General features: G+C 30.6%; 1 protein-coding gene across 2 annotated transcripts in view; it reads right to left on the minus strand.

The window, feature by feature from the left end:
- Window positions 1-20,426, minus strand: part of LOC129963564 (microsomal triglyceride transfer protein large subunit-like) — a 68,076-nt gene that overhangs the window by 7,863 nt on the left and 39,787 nt on the right. Inside the window, exons 10-17 of one of the 2 annotated variants that reach the window (XM_056078028.1) lie at window positions 19,793-19,810; window positions 12,040-12,147; window positions 9,425-9,640; window positions 8,220-8,434; window positions 6,712-6,809; window positions 5,518-5,639; window positions 2,096-2,299; window positions 293-447 (exon numbers count right to left, since the gene is read on the minus strand). In XM_056078028.1, coding sequence (XP_055934003.1) covers window positions 293-447; window positions 2,096-2,299; window positions 5,518-5,639; window positions 6,712-6,809; window positions 8,220-8,434; window positions 9,425-9,640; window positions 12,040-12,147; window positions 19,793-19,810 — 1,136 coding nt within the window. The remainder of the gene's footprint in view (window positions 1-292; window positions 448-2,095; window positions 2,300-5,517; window positions 5,640-6,711; window positions 6,810-8,219; window positions 8,435-9,424; window positions 9,641-12,039; window positions 12,148-19,792; window positions 19,811-20,426) is intronic. The other variant, XM_056078034.1, reaches the window with a different exon arrangement.

Here is a 20,426-nt window from a genome sequence, read left to right on the forward strand (position 1 = left end):
AAATCTGAGTTTCCATCATTTATTTGTGTGTTTCAATGAATGAAAAATTGGAAAATATCTCGATTTCTTACAATAACAATAAAAGTTTTGATAACCAAACAGAGATTGCAAATTTGACAAAAACTTCAAAACACTAAATATAGTTAAACAAAATAACATCTTGCGATTCCACCATTTTTCGAATTTGCATTAAGGCATGAAATTAGAACCATTAATCATGATGGTAAATCGTAAGGAACTTTGATGAGCTGAGCAAATTAAACTCTTAAATTTCTTAACTGAATGTACTCACTCGCTTTTGACGAGGGATTTTGAATTTCTGTTCCAAAGCGAAATTTTTGCCGATGCACTTGAATCTGCTGACAGGACTCCTCGCAGCTGACCTCGGACTATCATTCCGTTGCTGAGGACGACGACTTTTTCATCGTCACTAAACGAAAGAATGCACTGTAATGGAAAAGAAAATGAGTTGAAGCTTTGAAAAACTCATTCGACAATTCAGAATAATAATACTTAAGTTAAATAATAATAATAATAAAAGAACTGTAAATAATGAAAAAGAAAAATGAGTTTGGTAATATTATTCTTCATAGAAGAGAACCATTTAATGAATTCTTTTCTAATTTCAAATGACAACGTCAAATTGTCAATGATTGATTAACACCTCGAGTTCTAGGTTTGTTTAAACTCCTAGATGTGATAATATATTTTAGACATTTATTTGCATTTACATAAGAATGGTAAATACATTTGAAATACTAAAGCGTGGGTTTTATTTTTTAATTAAACTTTAATTAAATAAATGCGCATATTGTCAAAATTCTATCATTTAATGACATTTTATTCATTTAATGTCAACTTAAGTTTAGAGCAAGGATTTAATTTTTCTATACCAAAAGTTCTTGGCTCTTGAATATTGTTAAGGATCCAAACTGAAGTCATTCAAAACAATGAAAAAAAAACCGGTTTCATGTTCTCATAGTTCTTATTTAGGTGTTTACTTATTGTGAAAATTTCAGGGGAAGTTCAACCCAGAAAATCTCGTAGACTTAAAAAAATATCATTAAAATTCGCGAAATAAATTTTAGGAAAACAGTTCTAACATAATCGAATTTCAGAATATAAAACCTAATTTGAATCGCCTATATCAAAATTATAATTTCAATCATTATAATTTTAGATTTCTTATTTATTTTAAAATTTTATGATCGAAAAAAACTAGTTTTATATGAATAATAGAACGAGACTAAGAAGGTTTGTTTCATACTAATAATAATGAGACGAAATCAGTACAATCAAGAAAAAAAATTGCCATGCTTAGGATTTCAGATTTGATCTTGCACCCAAGTGTGTGTCATTTCTTTGGCAAGATGAAATGACTCAAATCCACTACACTGAATTGTACTTCTAATGAAATAATTAATAAAAGCAAAATGCAATAGCAAACTTTTTTATAATACTTTTAATAAACAATTGTGTTACCAAATGTTTATTTGGGTTATTATTTATTTTGTGTATAATTATTATTATCATTAAATATTTATTTTGGTTTTATTTGGTTTCAATGGTTTTTTATTGCATAACAATTTAAAGCTAACTTTAATTGTATTGTTGTATTTTTTATGCATGTCATGAAAGTTTCTAAGCATATGCAACTCAGATTTATATCTAGTGTAATCTAACTTTATCTTATTTTAAATTTTAGAAACTATTTTTAATTTGATAATTTTGGTATACATTATAAATTATCATTTTTACCAAGTAGTATTTGAAATGTCAAATTTCAATTCACTAAAGATTTTTCTATTTTTCTAACCTTGCGATCAATTGCTTTTTTAATTTATTATGAGACCTATGATAAGGAATAAGAATGTAAGGATTAATTTGGTAATTAAATTATGCAAATATTAAAATATTGTATGGTCTTCGAGACACCAGTGCACATAACTTTTATCCTTTATTGTACCAAGCGGTCAGTAAAAATATTTTTTTTTTTTAGCTAACATAAACCAAGTGGAACAAAGCTCTATTTTAAAGAATTCGTTGGAAAGTGCGCACAGATAATAAGTTCGATAGATCTTGAATCAGTCCTCACCTGCAAAACTGGAGTCTGCTCGCTGGCTGTCCCGGACCACGCATGCCCCATCAGTTCGGACGTGCTGCGGAAGAAGACGTACGGCCTCAAGTAAGAATCCAGGAATCCCAAGTTCATGCCGGCAGTTGGATTCGAATCTTCTTCCTCCTCGGTCTCGGAAGACTGTCCAGCCACCGATCCTAATCCGCTAGCAAAAAGTCCAACCTATTTCACAAAATTGAAAATAATAATAATTTTAACACCAATTGCTTCAAAGAGAATGAACTCAATAGTAATCCTTCACGTAGAAGGCAAGCCAACAATTTTAGAAAGTAATCATTATGAGAAGAATGGATGCTGAACGTGCATGTGTAGATTATAATAGTGCAGTCAAGTGACACTGATTAGGTTAGTTATATCAACTTCCCGTTAGTTATATTAACGTTTTTACAGAAATACTAGGGCTAATTTAAGAGGGACCACATAATTTTGAACCATTATTAGATGACGAGGATGACACCTGGGCTTTGAAACCTTTTCCAAGCTTCCGTATCACAGAAGTAGAAGGACATTTGGACCCAACGTGCATTAAACCCACTTACACGGAGGTACATCTGTGGAATTGATTACCGAACTTAAATCCTCCGACCCAAAGGTAAGACCTTACCACTAGGCCACAGAGGTCCCGAGTCCGGTGACTTAATTTTGATTGTAATAAAGCCATTTTTCTTCATTCTTTTGGACAGTGGACAGTTAGCAATATATGCACACAAAAAGTGAGCAGCTCTTTTTTCTTGTCCTTTTTTGTTATTGTCTGAAAACATTACTGAAATTTTCCATACACTGTGAAGGCAGTGAAATTAATTATCTATATCAAACGCCGAAGCCTATTGTTACAAAAATCATTGTTGGGCTGGACATTGAAAGTTCGCACACCACCGAACAAAATCTTTCGAACATTGGTCATTTGGACTTCGAAATCTTTGAACAAAGCCTCTGCAATTCAAATAGTCCTTCATCCTTTTTTTTTTTTTTTTCGAAAAGTAGAAACAGAATACTCAAACCAGTATTTATTCTCTCAATACAAAAATTTTCCTCTTCCAAGGAAATACATAAGCTTGTAGATAGTTAGATTGAATGTATCGCATGAATTATGTTGGGAAATTATATACTGATTTAATAGCGAGCTTTATTTATTTATTATTCAAAAAGAAAGTGCAATTAATTTCTATTTAATATGTAGGAAAAAATAATTTAAATATATGTTAATGAAACTAATTTTATTAAATGTTTAATTGCCCCAGTTGTAAAAATTTTACAAATTCCGACTTTTGATTCCGTATGCAATATCGATTGTTTTTAAATAAATAGAGATATAAAAAAGACTTCATCTTGCATATAGATAATCTGATTGAGATAGTATTAACAAATCGTGAAAACACAATTTAGCAGTGTAAAATTAAGTGAATTTTTGTCTTCAAAAAATGATGAATATTCCATCTTAAGTAGCGGCGAATTTTCGACCAGGTAGACTAGGCAGCTGCCTAGGACCTCTTGTCTGACAAAGGTGAAGAAGAGATGCAAACAGATCGATTACAAAATATTATTAGCTTAGTCGTCAAATAAATCAATTGGTAAGAAATATTCTATGAATAGAATATTGAAATTACAATATTATTTAAATGTTGTGATTACAATATGTGTTTCCACCGAATTATTAGAATCATTAAATAAATTAAAGCTATAATTCGAATAATTATGATTAATTCGTTATTTATAATATGCTGATATATTAATTTAAATATATACTTGTTATTTTGCAAGCGATTCATTCTGTAAAATAATAATTTTTAATGCTATATTATTTTGTATACTATTTTTCCCTGTCGATCATAAAAACTAAATACTTTTACGTGAATAAAAATTATTACTTAAAAATTGTGGTTAATGTTTCAAGAATTTTTAATTGACCTGACCTAGATAACGAGCACCTAGGTTATGAAACTTGCAGCAGAAGGGAGTATCTGCTTCCCCTCCCACCTCTTTGCTTCCACACCACACCACACCAGTAAGTGAATTTTTTGGTCCCGGCGGATTTAACGGGCAAAAGGCCTGCTTACGCAGCGATTCTTAAGTGGAATCGGGAATCCTCTGGATCCAAATTGGAGATTCTGCTATCGGATATATTGTGTATAATTTTAAGCAAGTTAAGATCAAGTGATTAGTTTTTACCTTCATTTTTTTTTATTCTCCTGCATCAAATGTAGATTTCTTTGTTTTAGATAGCAGAAACAGAATAATAAACTTTTAGGAAAATAGAAAAATAAACTTTTAGGGATTCGATTTTTAGTAGGTCTAAATTCAAAGAAGATTCCGTTGTTCAAAAGTTATGAAATATTTGGTAATGTATATATACACTACCATCGGAATTTAATAAAATATTGACTGTATAGCTTAATAAAATGAATTTTTCAGTTTCTTTAACTTCATTGTTTTAAAATTATCTTTGAAACTATTTTTCTATTTTATAATCTAGTTGTGGCATTCTATATTTTCACAACAAATATTTTTAATGTTTGTTGTTAATGTTTCTCCATGTTGCTTTCTATATTTTTTTCTTGCGAAAGAACTTATCGTTAATCTGGTTTGACATATTAAAAAAAATGCAAGAATTCTTAATTAAAAAAAGTAGTTACATATAAAAATATTTTAATCGCAAGAAATACTCTCCCAAAAATACTTTTAAATTTTTTAAAAAATTTGTATTAAAAGTCAACATTTTTTAGAAGAAATAACTTTATTTTTAACCTTTATTTACTTTACCAAAAATAACATTAATAATTACTATTAAATTTTTACTCTTCAGTAATGATGATTTGATTTTGAAAACTTCTGTTGTGTTGGATTTATTTCATTTCACATAACATTACGTATATATAATTGCATTTCACGTGCATAATTGCATGCATTTCATGTAATTGCATATGCAATGGCGTCTCACTTTCAACATATGTTCAAACATAAATGTCATTCCTTAATTTTTTTTTCTGTTACTTAATATACTTTTTGAAATTTGTAAATATTTTTGCTATTTTGTTTTTATGAACCGTTTCCCACACTATAATAAATTCGGCTTCGGCAGAATTGGTCAAGTATTCTCTACATAAATTCAATACTTTCGGTCGGCACTAAAAGGTTTAAGTGTATAATCTATAAATAAAGCTCGTTAAGCATACAGCATTTATCAAGATGATGTTATTTTCTTAAATTTTTATTCAATAATTTATTAAAATAATGAAGAATAATTGTTTGCTTTTTTTGTGATATTCACTTAACTGAAACTGCCGTTTGATTGGGCAATTTGACTATATATTAATTAATATGGCAATATAAACATGTGTCTTTTATAAACTGATGCAATTGCGTAGTCCCAGTATACTTACAGAGAGTAAACTTTGATCACCAGCGGCATTCTCGAAGCTCACATCAAAAACAGTTCTCTTCAACATACCACCTTCCAGCATTTCCATCTCAAGTCCGTAGGTCACGTTCGTTCCTTCAACGGCTGAAAAAGTCAATTTTAATGCCATTAAATTTGATTTCTGGAATCAGTTTTATTCAAAATTTATAACTCACATATCTTCTTAAAATTTATTTAAGCTAATTTATTTTATGATTTCCTATATTCTATATTTTTCCACAACAGTGGGCTTGTGTGATGTTTTCCGATACTATACACACAAAGTTCTCGAGCAAATTTGTTATTTGGGTATGACTAAAATATTTCAATGCAAAACGAATTGAATATAAGTTAATTACCTGATTAACAGGTTAAGCCTTATCTTCAGTTCTGAATGTTACTTAGAAACTGGTACAAGAATAAATTCACTCACGTTAGTCCTCAAAATTCATTGTCATAAAGAATTGCGATTCAAAAACCGGAAAATTTTTCATCTCTGTTCATCTTCATCCAATTCGATGATTAAATTTTTGCATAGAACAATATCAAGCCGCAAATGTCGCTTTTTTTTTGCACTTATTAATCTTTTTGATGAATCAAGTGCACATGCAATTAATAGTTACAAACCAATGAAAATGATTTGTATTCTGTGTACATATAACATGATTTGAAGATGCATTTGTAGAGTTCTTTAACGATTTTTATTCTTCATGAGTTCAAGAAAGTAGTCCAAATTTAAGCGCTGACAATTTTTCTCTACCCAAGCTATTACAAGTGCTAACCGAACAGGAAGGCTGAAAGCAGGAAAAGGTGACTATGAGAAATATTATGAACTTATATAGTTTTAGACAGGAATTTGTCAATTCATAAAAAGTGCAAATTTATAATATTCTGTGGCAAAATTGATAGCTCTCTCAACCAATAGATTAAAACTACATTGTAGTCGGTGGTTCAATTCATTAATGTAATATTTAAAAAATTATTAGCAGCCAATTTGAAATACATACATTTAAAGTAATAAATTTAAATAACTTTAAAAGAATTAACTAAAGTCAATGACCTTATCTTCCTTCAACAAGAGAGAGACTGCACTATTTTTTTTCCGAAGCAATAGATTCAATAATTCAGATAAATAAAGAAACTTGAGCAGATCAAGATATTTTTATCATATACTTACACACCATATGCCTCCTGAACAATGACGATTGTCCCTTTTGCGCCAATGTGAGATAGTAGTTTATATCCTTGTCCGATAAAATATCAGCTATACTTTTCCTAAAGAATAAATAAAGTATGAGATATTAATAATTATGTTTGTTGGAATATATTAATCATAAGTATTATGCAGACAATATCTTGTGAATTATTTTCATAAAACAAGTTCATATACCTTCTATAATGTTTATTGATTATTATATATTACTTATGATGACTCATCATTTTCTGGTGCTTTTAAAATCATAAAAAATCAAAATATAAAAACTTTAAGATTTGAAATCATCAATAATATGATATCCATGCTTTTACTTTCTTCTGAATTCTAAAATATTAATTGGATAAGTTTGTTCTTAAGACCATGGTATGGATTACATTCAAAATTCCTTTTAAAATGTGATCGTATTCATTTATTTTGAAATATTCTAGCATTTAGAGCACCAAAATATGATCAAAAAGCGTCGGGGCTTGTGGCTTACTGCCAGGCCTAAAACTCCACGAGTAAAGACACTTGGACGATATTGACCTTGAACATCTATTTATGGGTCGAGATATTCAAGATCGTAGCTGTTACTTATGTATGGTAAAGATTTGAATACATGTATGAACTGTTCTGTCGTCTTAACTTCATGGCATAGAAAATTGAGTAAACAATTTTCAATAAACTTGGATTAATATTTCACGACACCTACGAAGAAACTTATACAAAGCTGAAAAGAGTAAAGTTTTATGAGCCATGACAGAATAAATGCGTTATAACACGTTTTCAAAATAATGTGAGAAATGATATCCAGAAATAGTGATTAGTATCTAAATAATTAAATTCAGCCGTACAAACTCTATTCGTAAATTGTCCGAAGAGTTTAAAATTAAATATGATTATTAATTATTAAAATTAATTATGATCCATTATGTCCAGACATTCGATTATGAGATGTGTGCCTGACACGTTTGTGCCCCAACTGCTCATTGCAAACTATAAAAAAAGACCATCTATCAGCAGTTCCGTCTTTCTTTGACTATATAAAAAAATGAATAATTGATCCTAATTGATTATAAATCGTGGGTTCATAATTCCAGGAAGTAGACCGGACCTTTCAACTCAATTTTCTTGCAATGACAACGCAGTGCAACATTTGTTCAAAATTCTACTCAGCAGTAGAGATACCTACGACCTTATAACATTCGGAGCATTTGTGGGAGGATTGCTTCGAGGTTATTATCAAACCTCCTCGTTCGGCTTATTTCAGGCTTTAGAGAAAAACATCAATTAGCACTTTTTTTTATCTTACTCTGCTCTTACTTATGCTGTTACATTAATCAAGCGAGATAAATATCGTAATGCTCTTCTTTCAAACATTTTTCGAATGAACTACTTATTTTTTCAATTATTAACGGGAAATTTAAATAAAGCAACAAAATGTTGTTTTAAATCACACGTGAAGCAATAGAGCATAAATCCAAAATAACCTCAGTTTTGGATCCAAAGACATCAAGTGATCTATCTTAGAAGCGAGAAACGCGGCAAATTCTATGTCATCGTCATTCGAGAGAGCTTTCAAAATACTCTTCAGTACACCCCTATTCGGATGTTGCTTGAGCAACAACTCAGCTGCGAAAGCTCGAGTCGATCTGTCTTGGAAAGCACCTATTTGGTGGAATACTTTCAGAAGCTCTGGCTGGTTCTGAAAAATAGAAATATAAGTATTAAAATAAATAAAGGATGAATATAAATTAATTTAAAAACTTCTAATTTTAAACAAACAAAATCCTAAATCTTGAGGAACATTTGATTATACAATGATTAATTATACATATTAAACATTCATCTTCTAATGGATTAAACTGTTGATAAGGTTTCATATAATATTTAAAAAAAAGTTATCAATTTTGTTCTTATTAGAAGATAAATCAGTATTTCCTTTCGGTTCTCCATCCATTAAAATATTGCAACATCATTTCCAGGGAACATTTTCTGAAAGTGTCCTTTGCAGAAACGTCCTCTTGAATTTCTCTGATTTTGGTAACATTTCTAAATAAGGAATTTATCTGTGTTTATGAATATTTGATAGAACTTTCACATGGTTGATGAACGGTTGCTTTGATATTTGACTAAATTACTTTCGCTTCATTAAACCACTGCGGATATTTTTTAAAAAGTTTTCAACATTGGTTGGGAAATTAAGACAATCAAAATCAGATAAAACAATTTTTTTCTCTTTTGACAACACTTGTAAGTGTATTTCAATGTCATGAAAAGGACTTCATAGTTATGTCATATGGCTGACGTTTAACATTTGAAAGTCACACACAGGGAGGGTTTACACTCTTTGATATTAATACGATTTACTGTCATAAAAAAGTTAAATCTGTGACACATTTAAGTAAAATAAGATTACAGCGGGATAAAAAAAGATTAAACGCCCTTTTAATTTCATTTTATTTATTCACTTTCGAATATATTATCCAGTTCAAATAAAGATTGTTAAAGAATTAAAATTTACTGTTTCATATCGAATAGTTTTAAAGAAAAATTCTAGTATTCTTTATATGTTGACGATGAAAAACAAATATAAAAACTCTTTATTGTATTTACTTGTCTTTTGATAATGATATTTTTCAACAAACAAAAGCAAAAATCTAGGATGGAAACGAATGGAAAATGATTTTATTACCTCAGGTGGCAGCAAGTGGATTGGAATATTTTTGAGGCCTAGAACAGCTTCTAAAGCGTCTTTTCCTCCTTTCACAGCGTATTCCAGAAAGACACGAGCTGATCTAGGAAGAGCTGCATTGCGGAGGCTTCTGAGGTAATTTAGAGTACAAAACTCGGATTCTGGATCACATTTCTTTAATCCTTCTTCTAAATAGATTCTGGTATCTTCTATAACCTGCAGAAATCATTATAGGAGAATAATCCTTATTTTATATTTTTTACGGGAATACAAATTAATTTAATACTTTTAGTTTGAGAAATGGATTCTGAAAATCTCATTTTCAATCATTTTTCCGTTTTTTTCGTATACGAAGTAAAGAGAAAGTATTGTAATCATCAAAAGATTCGAACTCCAGATTTTCTCGAATGTACAAGTTTTACTCCTAAGAAAATTCGAAAAACGCATTTTTAACATTATGTTTGTCTTTCTATCCGTCTGTCTATTTTGTGATATGACTTAAAAGCACTTTACGCTAGACAAATTGATATTTATAATATGTATTTTAGATCAGGTACCTCTATTCCCGGCATTAAGCAGCGCCTCTGGCTGAGGAAACTAGAGCTGCTGTCAATTGACGCCAAGACGTGGCGATGTGAAGACGAACAATTACGATAATTACGTTTAAAAGATGAATTTTTATGTTATCTCTGAAACCTGATTATAGTATTCTCGTCCTGTAAATTTGTCATCTTCAATTTGTTCTTCAAAATGTATGCATCATCATTAACGTAACTATATTGTCACTTATTAAATTCTCAAATATCAACTAACACAAACTTGTTATTGCTTGGCCATCATCCCCACAATATCAAATTTTAAACAAAATCCATTCAGCGAAAGTCTGTCTGTCCGATTGCTCTAATATAAGTTAGCAAGATGATTACAAAACTAAGAGAGCTAGACGAATAAAATTCAGTGCATAGTTTTAACATCTTTTGTGTAGACATCTGTCAAATTTTGAGCCAAATCCAACAAAGGCTCGACAGTCTGTCGGTCTGTCCTCTCAGAAGCATGTAAATGCGATAACTCAAAAACGCAATGACTCAAATGTATCGAATTCGATATGTGATTTTGTAACTGCAATTGTAGTTCTGCGTCGAATTTTGGTGTAAATCGATTTGTAATAAACGACTAACACAAATTCGATTTTCGGATGCTTATCGTTAAATCCCAGGGATTGTTCGCTCAAAATATCGCCATGGATCATACAACAGATTTCGTAAAAATGCTAAATTCGCGCCAAATATCAATATTTCGTAACTGTTGTTCGTCAGTGCCATCCAAAAACACGCTATCTAACTCAAGGCCCACAATTTTATGAGGGATGACGGGGGAATAATGCTTTTATTAAGAGAATGTGAGAAAAACTTCGATACCATTCCCGCTGATTTTATTTTTATTTTGTTTTCTATTTATAGAAAAAAGCTTTTAACATTTAAGGAGTTCAAATGTACTTTCATAATATGTTAACGTATGTGCAAAGATATTTAGATTGGCATTGTTGGCGGTGAATTCAATAGCTGTGATAGCGTCGGTCTTATTCAGTTGAGAAATATTGAAAGTATTAATGAATACCTCCTTTAGGTTTTAACTGCTTCGAATTCCTATATGTAATATGAGTTGCTAGTAATTTTATTTATTGTTGAAATCCATGATATATTGTTTGTGAAAGCTCCTCTCCAGGAACCTTTGCCAAAATAACCGCCGACATTAATATAATGCAGAAAAACAAATAATGAGAATTTAAAAACTAAGTTTGGAGAATTCTAATAAAATACATGGGGAAAAGGAAAAATCGAAAGGCTTCTAATGCATTTTTATATTCATAGATATTAAGAAATGAAAGATTTTAAAGAAAATATATTTGCCTCGAGGCGTCAAGAAAAATACTTAGCTTCAATTGTGATTTACGATTCAAACTTTGCTTGTTGATTGCTTTGAGATCAGATTATATTTCAATTTTTATTGTGGATGCTAAGATTGCTGTTTAATTAGTAATTGTATAATTATTTAGAAAAATATATCAAATAGCAAGTAATTTCTATGAAGTCCTCCTGAACTTTCATACTTATATACACTTTCAGTTTGACTTGAATTGTTTTCTTTGTATCAAGGAAATCGTTTTTCACACATTTCCTACTATGTTATAGTTTTAAAACTTTGAATATTTATGTTATCAATAACAATACATTGTTTCCAAAAAATTTCTTAATGTAATTGTCAGCTAATGGATTCATTTAGCAGGACCACGTGACAAGCAATTTGAGAATAATAGTTTCAGGTTTCGTAACAATAGCAATGAATTATAAATTATGTTTAATAATTTCTATTTTTAAGGCTTTATTTTTTTTCTAGTACGCCAATAAAAGGATATTTTGTTTTTCTATTAAATTTATAAATCCGCATACAAATAAGCAAGCTTTTTGTTATTTTCTTGAAAATAATACAGTTTTTCAGATATTTTATCATTTATCTGTATATAAGTAAGCAGACAATTCTTTATTTCCATGCACTTATTTCATGAAATTAATACAGTTTTGCAGCTAAGCTTTTCTAAGAAAATCAATTCTTACTTTGAGATCCGCTACAGCAGGGTTTTGAGCATATGTTTTCAGAATAGTACCCAAAGTCATGAGCACACTCGATTCTACCAAATCTCCTCTGTCTTTTTCTAAGAAATCCTAAAATGAAATTTTTTTAAATTAATTTCCATTTCTTTTTCAAAAAGAAGGACTTTCGACATTATTTATAAAACATATTTCGATATCAAATACATTCTGAGCCCCCATTTGCAAATAAAGAGCTGTATGACATTTAATTTTTTTTAAATGTCTATGATCGTCACAAAAATAATCAAAAAATTTTGACAATTGAAATAAATCAGTTTTCTATTATATTTTAAAATAATTTTCTGAAACTCTTCTCTCGACAATATTCTTGTCGAACCAAAATAATGTTTTAAAACTTCTCATTTAAGAACGAATATTTCACTCAGTGAATTTCAGTCCCATTTTAAGGTTATGATGAATTCCCAATTTCAGGAGCGAGATGTCATTTCACCAGGGCCGCAGTGGCCTGATGGTAAAGTTTCGGCTTTGGAATTGGGAGGTCTCATGGTTCGAGACCCGATTCCACAGAAGAAAAGTCATGTAAGTGGGTCTGGTGCACGTTAAATCTGTCTGGGCCAAACATCCACCCACTGGTATGATGTGGAAGTTTGGTGTCATCCTCGTCATATGACCACGGTTCAAAAGGACGAGATTCGTCCCAAAAACGCCCTAGTGTTGCTTTAAAATGGGACGTTAATATAACTAAACTAAATCCATTTCACCAAATGTCCACAGTGTGTACTTGGTGCACATTAAATGTGCTATTTTATGTCAAATGATTTCCTGCTTATGTTGTACAGTAGTTTTAGAGAAAAGCTTGACATTTCAGCTATCGGCTTCGTCATGCGCCAATCATCATATTATCAAAATTTCATAAACTCTAAATTGCTCTTATGACGTACCAAACGGAATATATATCAAAAATATGATATTTAGTTACATTTTATTTCCTAATTTTTGAACTAAGACTTTAACGATTTAAAGGTATTTGACATATTTGTAATTAAATGACATTATTAAAAGATAGAGAAACCGAACCTATAATATATTCCTTTGTGAAGAATAACAATCATGTTTTTAGCGCAAGGGTTTATAGAAAAGAAATGTATTTGTTAAACTTTACCTCAACGTTAAAAGAACTGTCCTATCGTTGCCCCAGGCCTACCCCTCGCTGTGGAAAGATGATGCTTCTAATCTTAAATGCAGTGATTGATAAATATTTCATATATTAATGGTACAATGGACGATAAAAATGTGAAAAACGACTAAAACTGCGCGGGGAGGGGGGTATCCTTATATTTTATGAATAATTAGATAGTGAATAATTGTTAAAAAAAGAAATATTTTGATATCTTTATTCGTTTGCTCAATATTAAAGGTTTTTTTTTCTGATATTAGGATGCCACTCCCACTTGCTTATATTTAGGCAACTCTAGTAGGGTACAGTTTGTATTCCTTCCATTGCTGGAGTTTCGAAATACGCCAAGGGCATCAAATGATCAGTTACAACCCAGAAACTTTCCTATTATGCAGTATAAATATATAATTTGGCATAAATAGATCATTTGTGAATCGTAGAATTTTTTTTTTTATTGAAGACGTCGAGCAATATTTTGACAATGATTTTTTTTTTTAATTTCAAAGTAAAATGTTAAATATTTTAAGTTTTGTAATAAAAACTATATTTTCAATAAAGTTAAGCACTCAAACTACTATATAGAATTAAAATACCTATTTAAAAAATCTGAAAAATAGACATATGTTCTATTTTAATGCGCTTGGAACAATTTGAGGTTTTTTGATACTTTAATACATAATTTCATCTTTTACTAAAGAATCAAAGTGATACATTTTTATGAAATTTTTTCATAGCAGACTGATACAATAAAATTGCCATGAGAATTTCAAAAAAATATCTAAGAAAATGAGAAATTTTGGTTTCAATGTCCATTGTACCCTTAATCTGGATTGTATAACAATTCTACTACTTTTAACTGTTCGTGCTCAAACATATCCAATTTTTTTTTTCCCCTCCGAACTTTTTTGGAGCAGTATGGCCTATCTCGAAACTCCCTTGTACCGTGAAATAACAACTCACTCACACACTCCTTCGAGCTTTGAACACACGAGTTCTATAAATTATTTTAAGATATAAAATACTAATTACTGTTTTTTTAAATTATTCCTTAATTTGGTTTAATTCTTTGAGGAAAGATTTTTTTTTTTTTTTGCCATGTGCTAATTGTTAATGTGCTTAATTTTATTTCATGAAATCTATCACACGCCAAAGTCATAACAAGATAAAAGTTAATTAGTGGATCTTAGCATTGGGTTTTGAAGCGATTAATAATTCTCAAAGCACATGGCCCTTGGGCAATTAACAGTTACCTGCTTAATTGATAATTTTACTAATAAAGAAGTTTGACAAATGATTCTCTATCTAATAAACACAAAGATCTCGTTAATTTTGTGTTGTGATTGCTATTCTTCCATTGCACGTTCAATAAGTTTCCATTGCCTGAGAATTTGAATTCTACACTCATGTCCATAAATTAAGGATAATTCAGAATCACGTAGAAATAGAACTCTAAAATACATATATCACCCGTAGAATGGCGACACACATCTTCAAAAATCATATGCAAATTGCAAGAAGCCACCACGTACCGATAGTACGTGACAATGACGAGAGTGTAAGAGAATGATGTATAAGGTATACAGGCAAAAAAATAAAATTGTTCGCAAGCGCTTTATAAACCTTTCAGTGCCATAACCTCATAGTTATGACACAAAGGACGCATTTGATGATTTTTTACGTAGTAGAATTATCTGCAGTCTGGAATGTGGGCGTACCCAGTTGGAAGTATCCGAAGAACTTGGAATCGCCCAGAGTGTCATCTCCAGGCTTTGGCAACGATTAAAAGATACAGTAATGTGAGTAGACGTTACAGCACAGGTCGCCCGGAGTTACAACGCCGAATGGGGACTGGTATTTGATAGTTACTGCCAAAAGGAACAGACGGCACCCAGCATCAGACCTGTCTCGTCAGTTCCCTGCAGCCACTGGTACGACACTTTCAAGGCAGACCATTTACAGACGCATAGGGCAGATTGGTCTATATGCTCGTAGACATTTCAGATGTGTTCCACTTACTTCAACTCACTGTCGCCTGCAATTAACCTGGAATGGAGAGCATGCATTGTGGACACCGCAACAGTGGGCTTGTGTGATGTTTTCCGACAAGTCCAGGTTTAGCCTGCAGTCTGATTCTCGCCGGACTTTCATATGGAGAGCGCCAGGTATCTGTTACCACCAAGAGAACATCATTGAACGACACCGTTACGGTGGTTCAGGATTGCTCGTTTGGGGAGGAATTATTCTGGGTTCCAGAACTGACCTGCATGCTCAAATTGGAACCGTGACAGGCAAATCTATCGGGACGTCATTCTGGAGCAACATGTACGTTTGTTTCGGTGCGTCATGGGAGCAGAATTCGTGGTTTTGGATGACAATGGCCACCCTCATCGTGCAAACTTCGTAAACGAATGCCTTCGATCGGAGGATATCACCCGTATGGACTGGCCAGCATTCTCACCGGACTTGAATCCAGCACAGCATGTGTGGGACTTGCTTGACCGACGAATTGCAACCCGTCAACCATCTCCTACATGTCTATCGGAACTTCGGAGAGCATTGATTGATGAGTGATGTAATATTCCCCAAGATAAGATCGATAATTTGATAGCATGCCTAGGCTGGGAGACATACTATGTATTAACTATCATACCAACCATGTAATATTGTTTTTGTTTTTTTTATAATTTGTACCAGGGAGCAAAAAATCGCAATTTTTATTAATGATATCAAACATATAGCATCTTTTTTGCTCTTTACCTTTTGTTTAATACATAGGCTTTACAAATAAGTCACATTTGTTTTGCTTCTGACTCTTTCTTTACCTGAACTTCCATTATCCTTAATTTATGGACATGTGAGTAGTTAAAAAACATATACTATTTTTTTTTATTTCTTAATTGTTGAATGTTGGCTGAAAATAGAAGAACAAAGCAACATCGTATACTGTTCAGAAAATAAATAACTATAGTTGCTCAGGGTGTTTTTTTTTTTCTTTACTGTTTCATTTTTTTTAAAAAGACAGTAAGTTTTTAAAGAAATTTTAAAAAAAAATACTGCAAAAAATGAAGTATACGTACCATGCTGAAAGTATTTAGAATGATCTTATAATGTATATTCCTTATAATGTGTATTTGAGAAAGCTTCGGAAAAATAATTTCTAAAATAACTCTTTGATTTATTATCGATGAGTTATTTTCCAATCCAATTCTTATAACTCGCATTCCATTCTATAATGTTTTCAGAAATACAGTATAGCCATAAAATAACTGGAGTGGGGCTCGACTGCAAAACATCTGAACTGAACTTTATTCCGATTTCCGCCATTCATTGTAATATGTCGCACATCAAGTCTAAAATATCGTTACTTTTATTGCTTTCTCTTTGGTTTTCGCTTCTCATCGAATTTTCCTTTTTTATAAATTCATCGATTGTTCATATTTCTTTTTTGAAAATAGAATTTCAATATCAATATTGGAAAATATTTTTAATAATGAATATAGAATGCAGAAATAAAAAAAATTATGTGGGAAGATATAAAAGGCTTTCACTTTTTTTTTATTTATAAGTAGAATAGATTCTCGTCTATTCCAAGATATCTCAGCCCAGATATCCTGCATAGCCCAGTCCAAATAAAAAAATTCTAACCTACTTCTAATTATTTATTTTGTTAAGCTATTGCAAAAGGATATCTGCTACAATTCTTCTCTATGACTTGTACATGATAATATTGAAACACACAAAGCTGTGACTCTTTTACTCTAATCGTACCTTTTCATATAAATATGATAATTAATCAAGGAACCATAAAATATGATTAAATATTTTAATCAGAATTAAGCCTAAGTTTGATATTTTAAATATTTTTATCAGAATTAATCCTAAGTTTGATATTTAATTTCTATTCTGTAGAGTAAGATACATTTGCCTATAACCATTTGAAGAACAAATAAACTTTGTATAATGTTCTGAACCGTACAAACAATACGTTCCGTTACAATATATTCCGTTACAACAAACAAACAACCGTTACAATATATGAATAAGAGAAAATATGGTTTTTTTAGATATGAAATAAGCAGGAATAGCAATTATTGAATTTCGGTCTGTCTGGCCATTTTGTAATTCAACCATATAAAGCTGGATAATTGATAATATACTGATGTTTTAAAATTCAACCCACTGATTTTGTATTAATAAAATGTTTGTTTTCTTTTAAAATTTCTCTTTACGAAAGGCATCCGAAAACTCCGTTTTCGGATGCCTTTCGTACGGAATCATATCTTTATAAGTTTTAGTACCATGGTGCCATCTAGAGACGGTTTGCGCAGCAGTAAATATTTTCGGCTCGTATTAGCAGAATGCTCGAATCAGTTTTTTTAAAACATTGTAAATAATATTACATATATGTAGTCATCATCGAATGAAATCAATCATCAGCAAATTAAATCAATTACATTACATGTTGCTTTCATAAAAATAGTTTTAAGATTTCCTCTGCTTCAGTAATATACAGGGTGTTCATAAAGTTTCTTTACAGTTTAAGATTTCCTATTTATGAAAGAGAGGATATTAAATAAACTACTTACGTGATACTCCTCAAGAAAAAACAATATGTATCGCTATTTTTTAACAAGAATTTGGTTAAACTGAAAGATTAAATATGAAAAACGCTGAACATCATTTCGCCGTGGTACGAGAAATTTATGGAGGAATATAAAGCGGAGTGGATTGATGCTATTATCATCACTGATGCTGCAATGCTGCCCAGAATATTTATAAAATATTCTATATAATAATCCTGGGACAAAAGTATAAAATCCTGGGACAAAGAGTATAGCCATGTATAGTCATATATGCATGATACGTATGTCTGATGCTCATATTGTAGTAGAAAATATGGTAGTGAACGCAAAGGGGGGGGGGGGACTACAGAGATTCTTTGTCCGGAAGCACCCGTGTATCCAATTAAATGGCAAACGCTTTGAACAGTCACTTTAGGCACTCCAAAGGTTTGTTGTTGACATTATTGCTTTTGTCGCACTTTGTGCGACTTTCAAAGTTGTTATTAATACAAATAGGTGGTTATATTTTTACGAATTTGTATTCCATTAAATTTGTGCTGCACATATCATTAGCTGTATCCATTTCTTTTACGTAATTCAATGATAAAAAAATCTTGTAGAAGGCTTCTTCAGGACCTCACGGTTTTTTATATTGAAAAAAGTCTTGGTGTCCTACTGCCAATCCTAAGTCTGAAGATTGTCCCACGAATTTAGAAACCTTCCATACAGAGTATGGTAAAAATTCAAATTTCGTTTTAATATATCTTGCTACTATTTGTTCCCATTGAAAGGTAGATTAAAAAAACATTATATAAAAAAAGGTATATAAAAAAGAATTGAGTCCTTTTCATTTTGTAATAATTTCCACAAATTTACAAATTTGTATTTCGTTTTAATATATCTTGCTACTATTTGTGCCCATTGAAAGGTAGATTAAAAAAACATTATATAAAAAAAATGTATATAAAAAAGAATTGAGTCCTTTTCATTTTGTAATAATTTCCACAGATTTACAAATTTGTATTTCGTTTTAATATATCTTGCTACTATTTGTGCCCATTGAAAGGTAGATTAAAAAAACATTATATAAAAAAATGTATATAAAAAAGAATTGAGTCCTTTTCATTTTGTAATAATTTCCACAAATTTACAAATTTGTAGTTTGCGTTCTCAATGAAGCATTTATGGTATTAAAAACACTTTCTGGATATACTGTATGCTTCGAGTCTTCTAATATTACTCTAAATGTATAAAAACATTTCTAAAAATGCTTTCACGATGTGTTTAAATAATATATTGCAATGACGAATTATTCACAAATTAAATTGTCCATCAATTCTTTTTTTAATGTAAATTTTATTTTCTGTTTGTTTTTCTCATCTCCTTAATCTCTTGAATAAATCTTATTTCCCTTACAATTAAATTAATAAAATTCCTTTTATACACAACTATTTGCTAAGCAGTTTCATTATCATTTCACTTCATATTCATTTGAACGTTAAGAACTTACTTCGTGTTCAAGTGTTCCCATCCCTGAAATCGATAAAACTATCGGCTCTTATCAGAAGTGGAATTACGTATATCCATCATAGTGGAGAGGATAAGGCAGATTTTTACTTATAACTTAGAATTATTCATTTAGAAAATATAAGTTATAAATACTTTTTCTGTAAAATGGAATTATATAGCTAAAATGCTTGTTAACAATTAGAAATTGCATTTTGCCCATGATAACTAAATATTAACTAACAGAAAATTAACAAAATTTTTTATGTGTCTTTTTCGTAAGAAATGATGCAGAGTTTTCTGCACTTTTTCAACTTTAAATTATGAAGTGTTAAACGATTGTCATAAAAGAATAAAAATAATAATTTGTCTTTTCTGCCTCTTACAATTTATATGTGAAGTAATATTACAAAACTTTAGAAAATAACGAAATGTTTATCATAAATAATGCAAAACAGAAATTGTTAGTTGACTTTTAATATTAAAATATATTTTTAAAAAATCATCTTACCCAAGTATTATTCAGTTCCTAAAACAAAAAAATGAAGACATTTCATTGTTAAAAATTTCATTATTAAAGAAGTAAGTAAGAAATTTTCAGAAATAGCTTTTTCGTATGAGAAATTAAAATGCATAAGAAAATGTTAATATTGTTAGTAAGAGTTTATTTGATGGCTATAAAATATGAATTTTTAAATCAAAACACCAACATTGTTTAAAATTCATAAACTTAAAATTCATAGAAAGCAAAACATAGTTGAATCTCTTGTAATCGGCCATATCAAAGTAATGGCACTTCTGTCAGTATAACCAGAAATCGAAATTTAGGCTTATGGAATAAAAGAAAGCGCGTAATGTGTTAGTGAAGTTATGGTGCAAGTTTCATTAGGAGGTGGAAATGAGATAGGTAAGTTAATGTGAGCAGACTTACAAAGCTTTAAGTCGTTGACGGAACGGTCGAATATGTTCTGTGAAAGAAGAAATATGATGAGGAGATCAAGAATATACAATCTAAGAATACCCATCTCAGCGCATGGTGTGAATGTTTCGAAATTTCATCACAAACGCAATGAATTATTTTAAACTGTGACTGCAATCTTGAAAGGAGGCGAACATTTGAAGTTATAGATCGCTACAATAAGACA

The sequence above is a fragment of the Argiope bruennichi genome, chromosome 1 (genome assembly GCF_947563725.1).
Source record: "Argiope bruennichi chromosome 1, qqArgBrue1.1, whole genome shotgun sequence".
Lineage (NCBI taxonomy): Eukaryota > Metazoa > Arthropoda > Arachnida > Araneae > Araneidae > Argiope > Argiope bruennichi.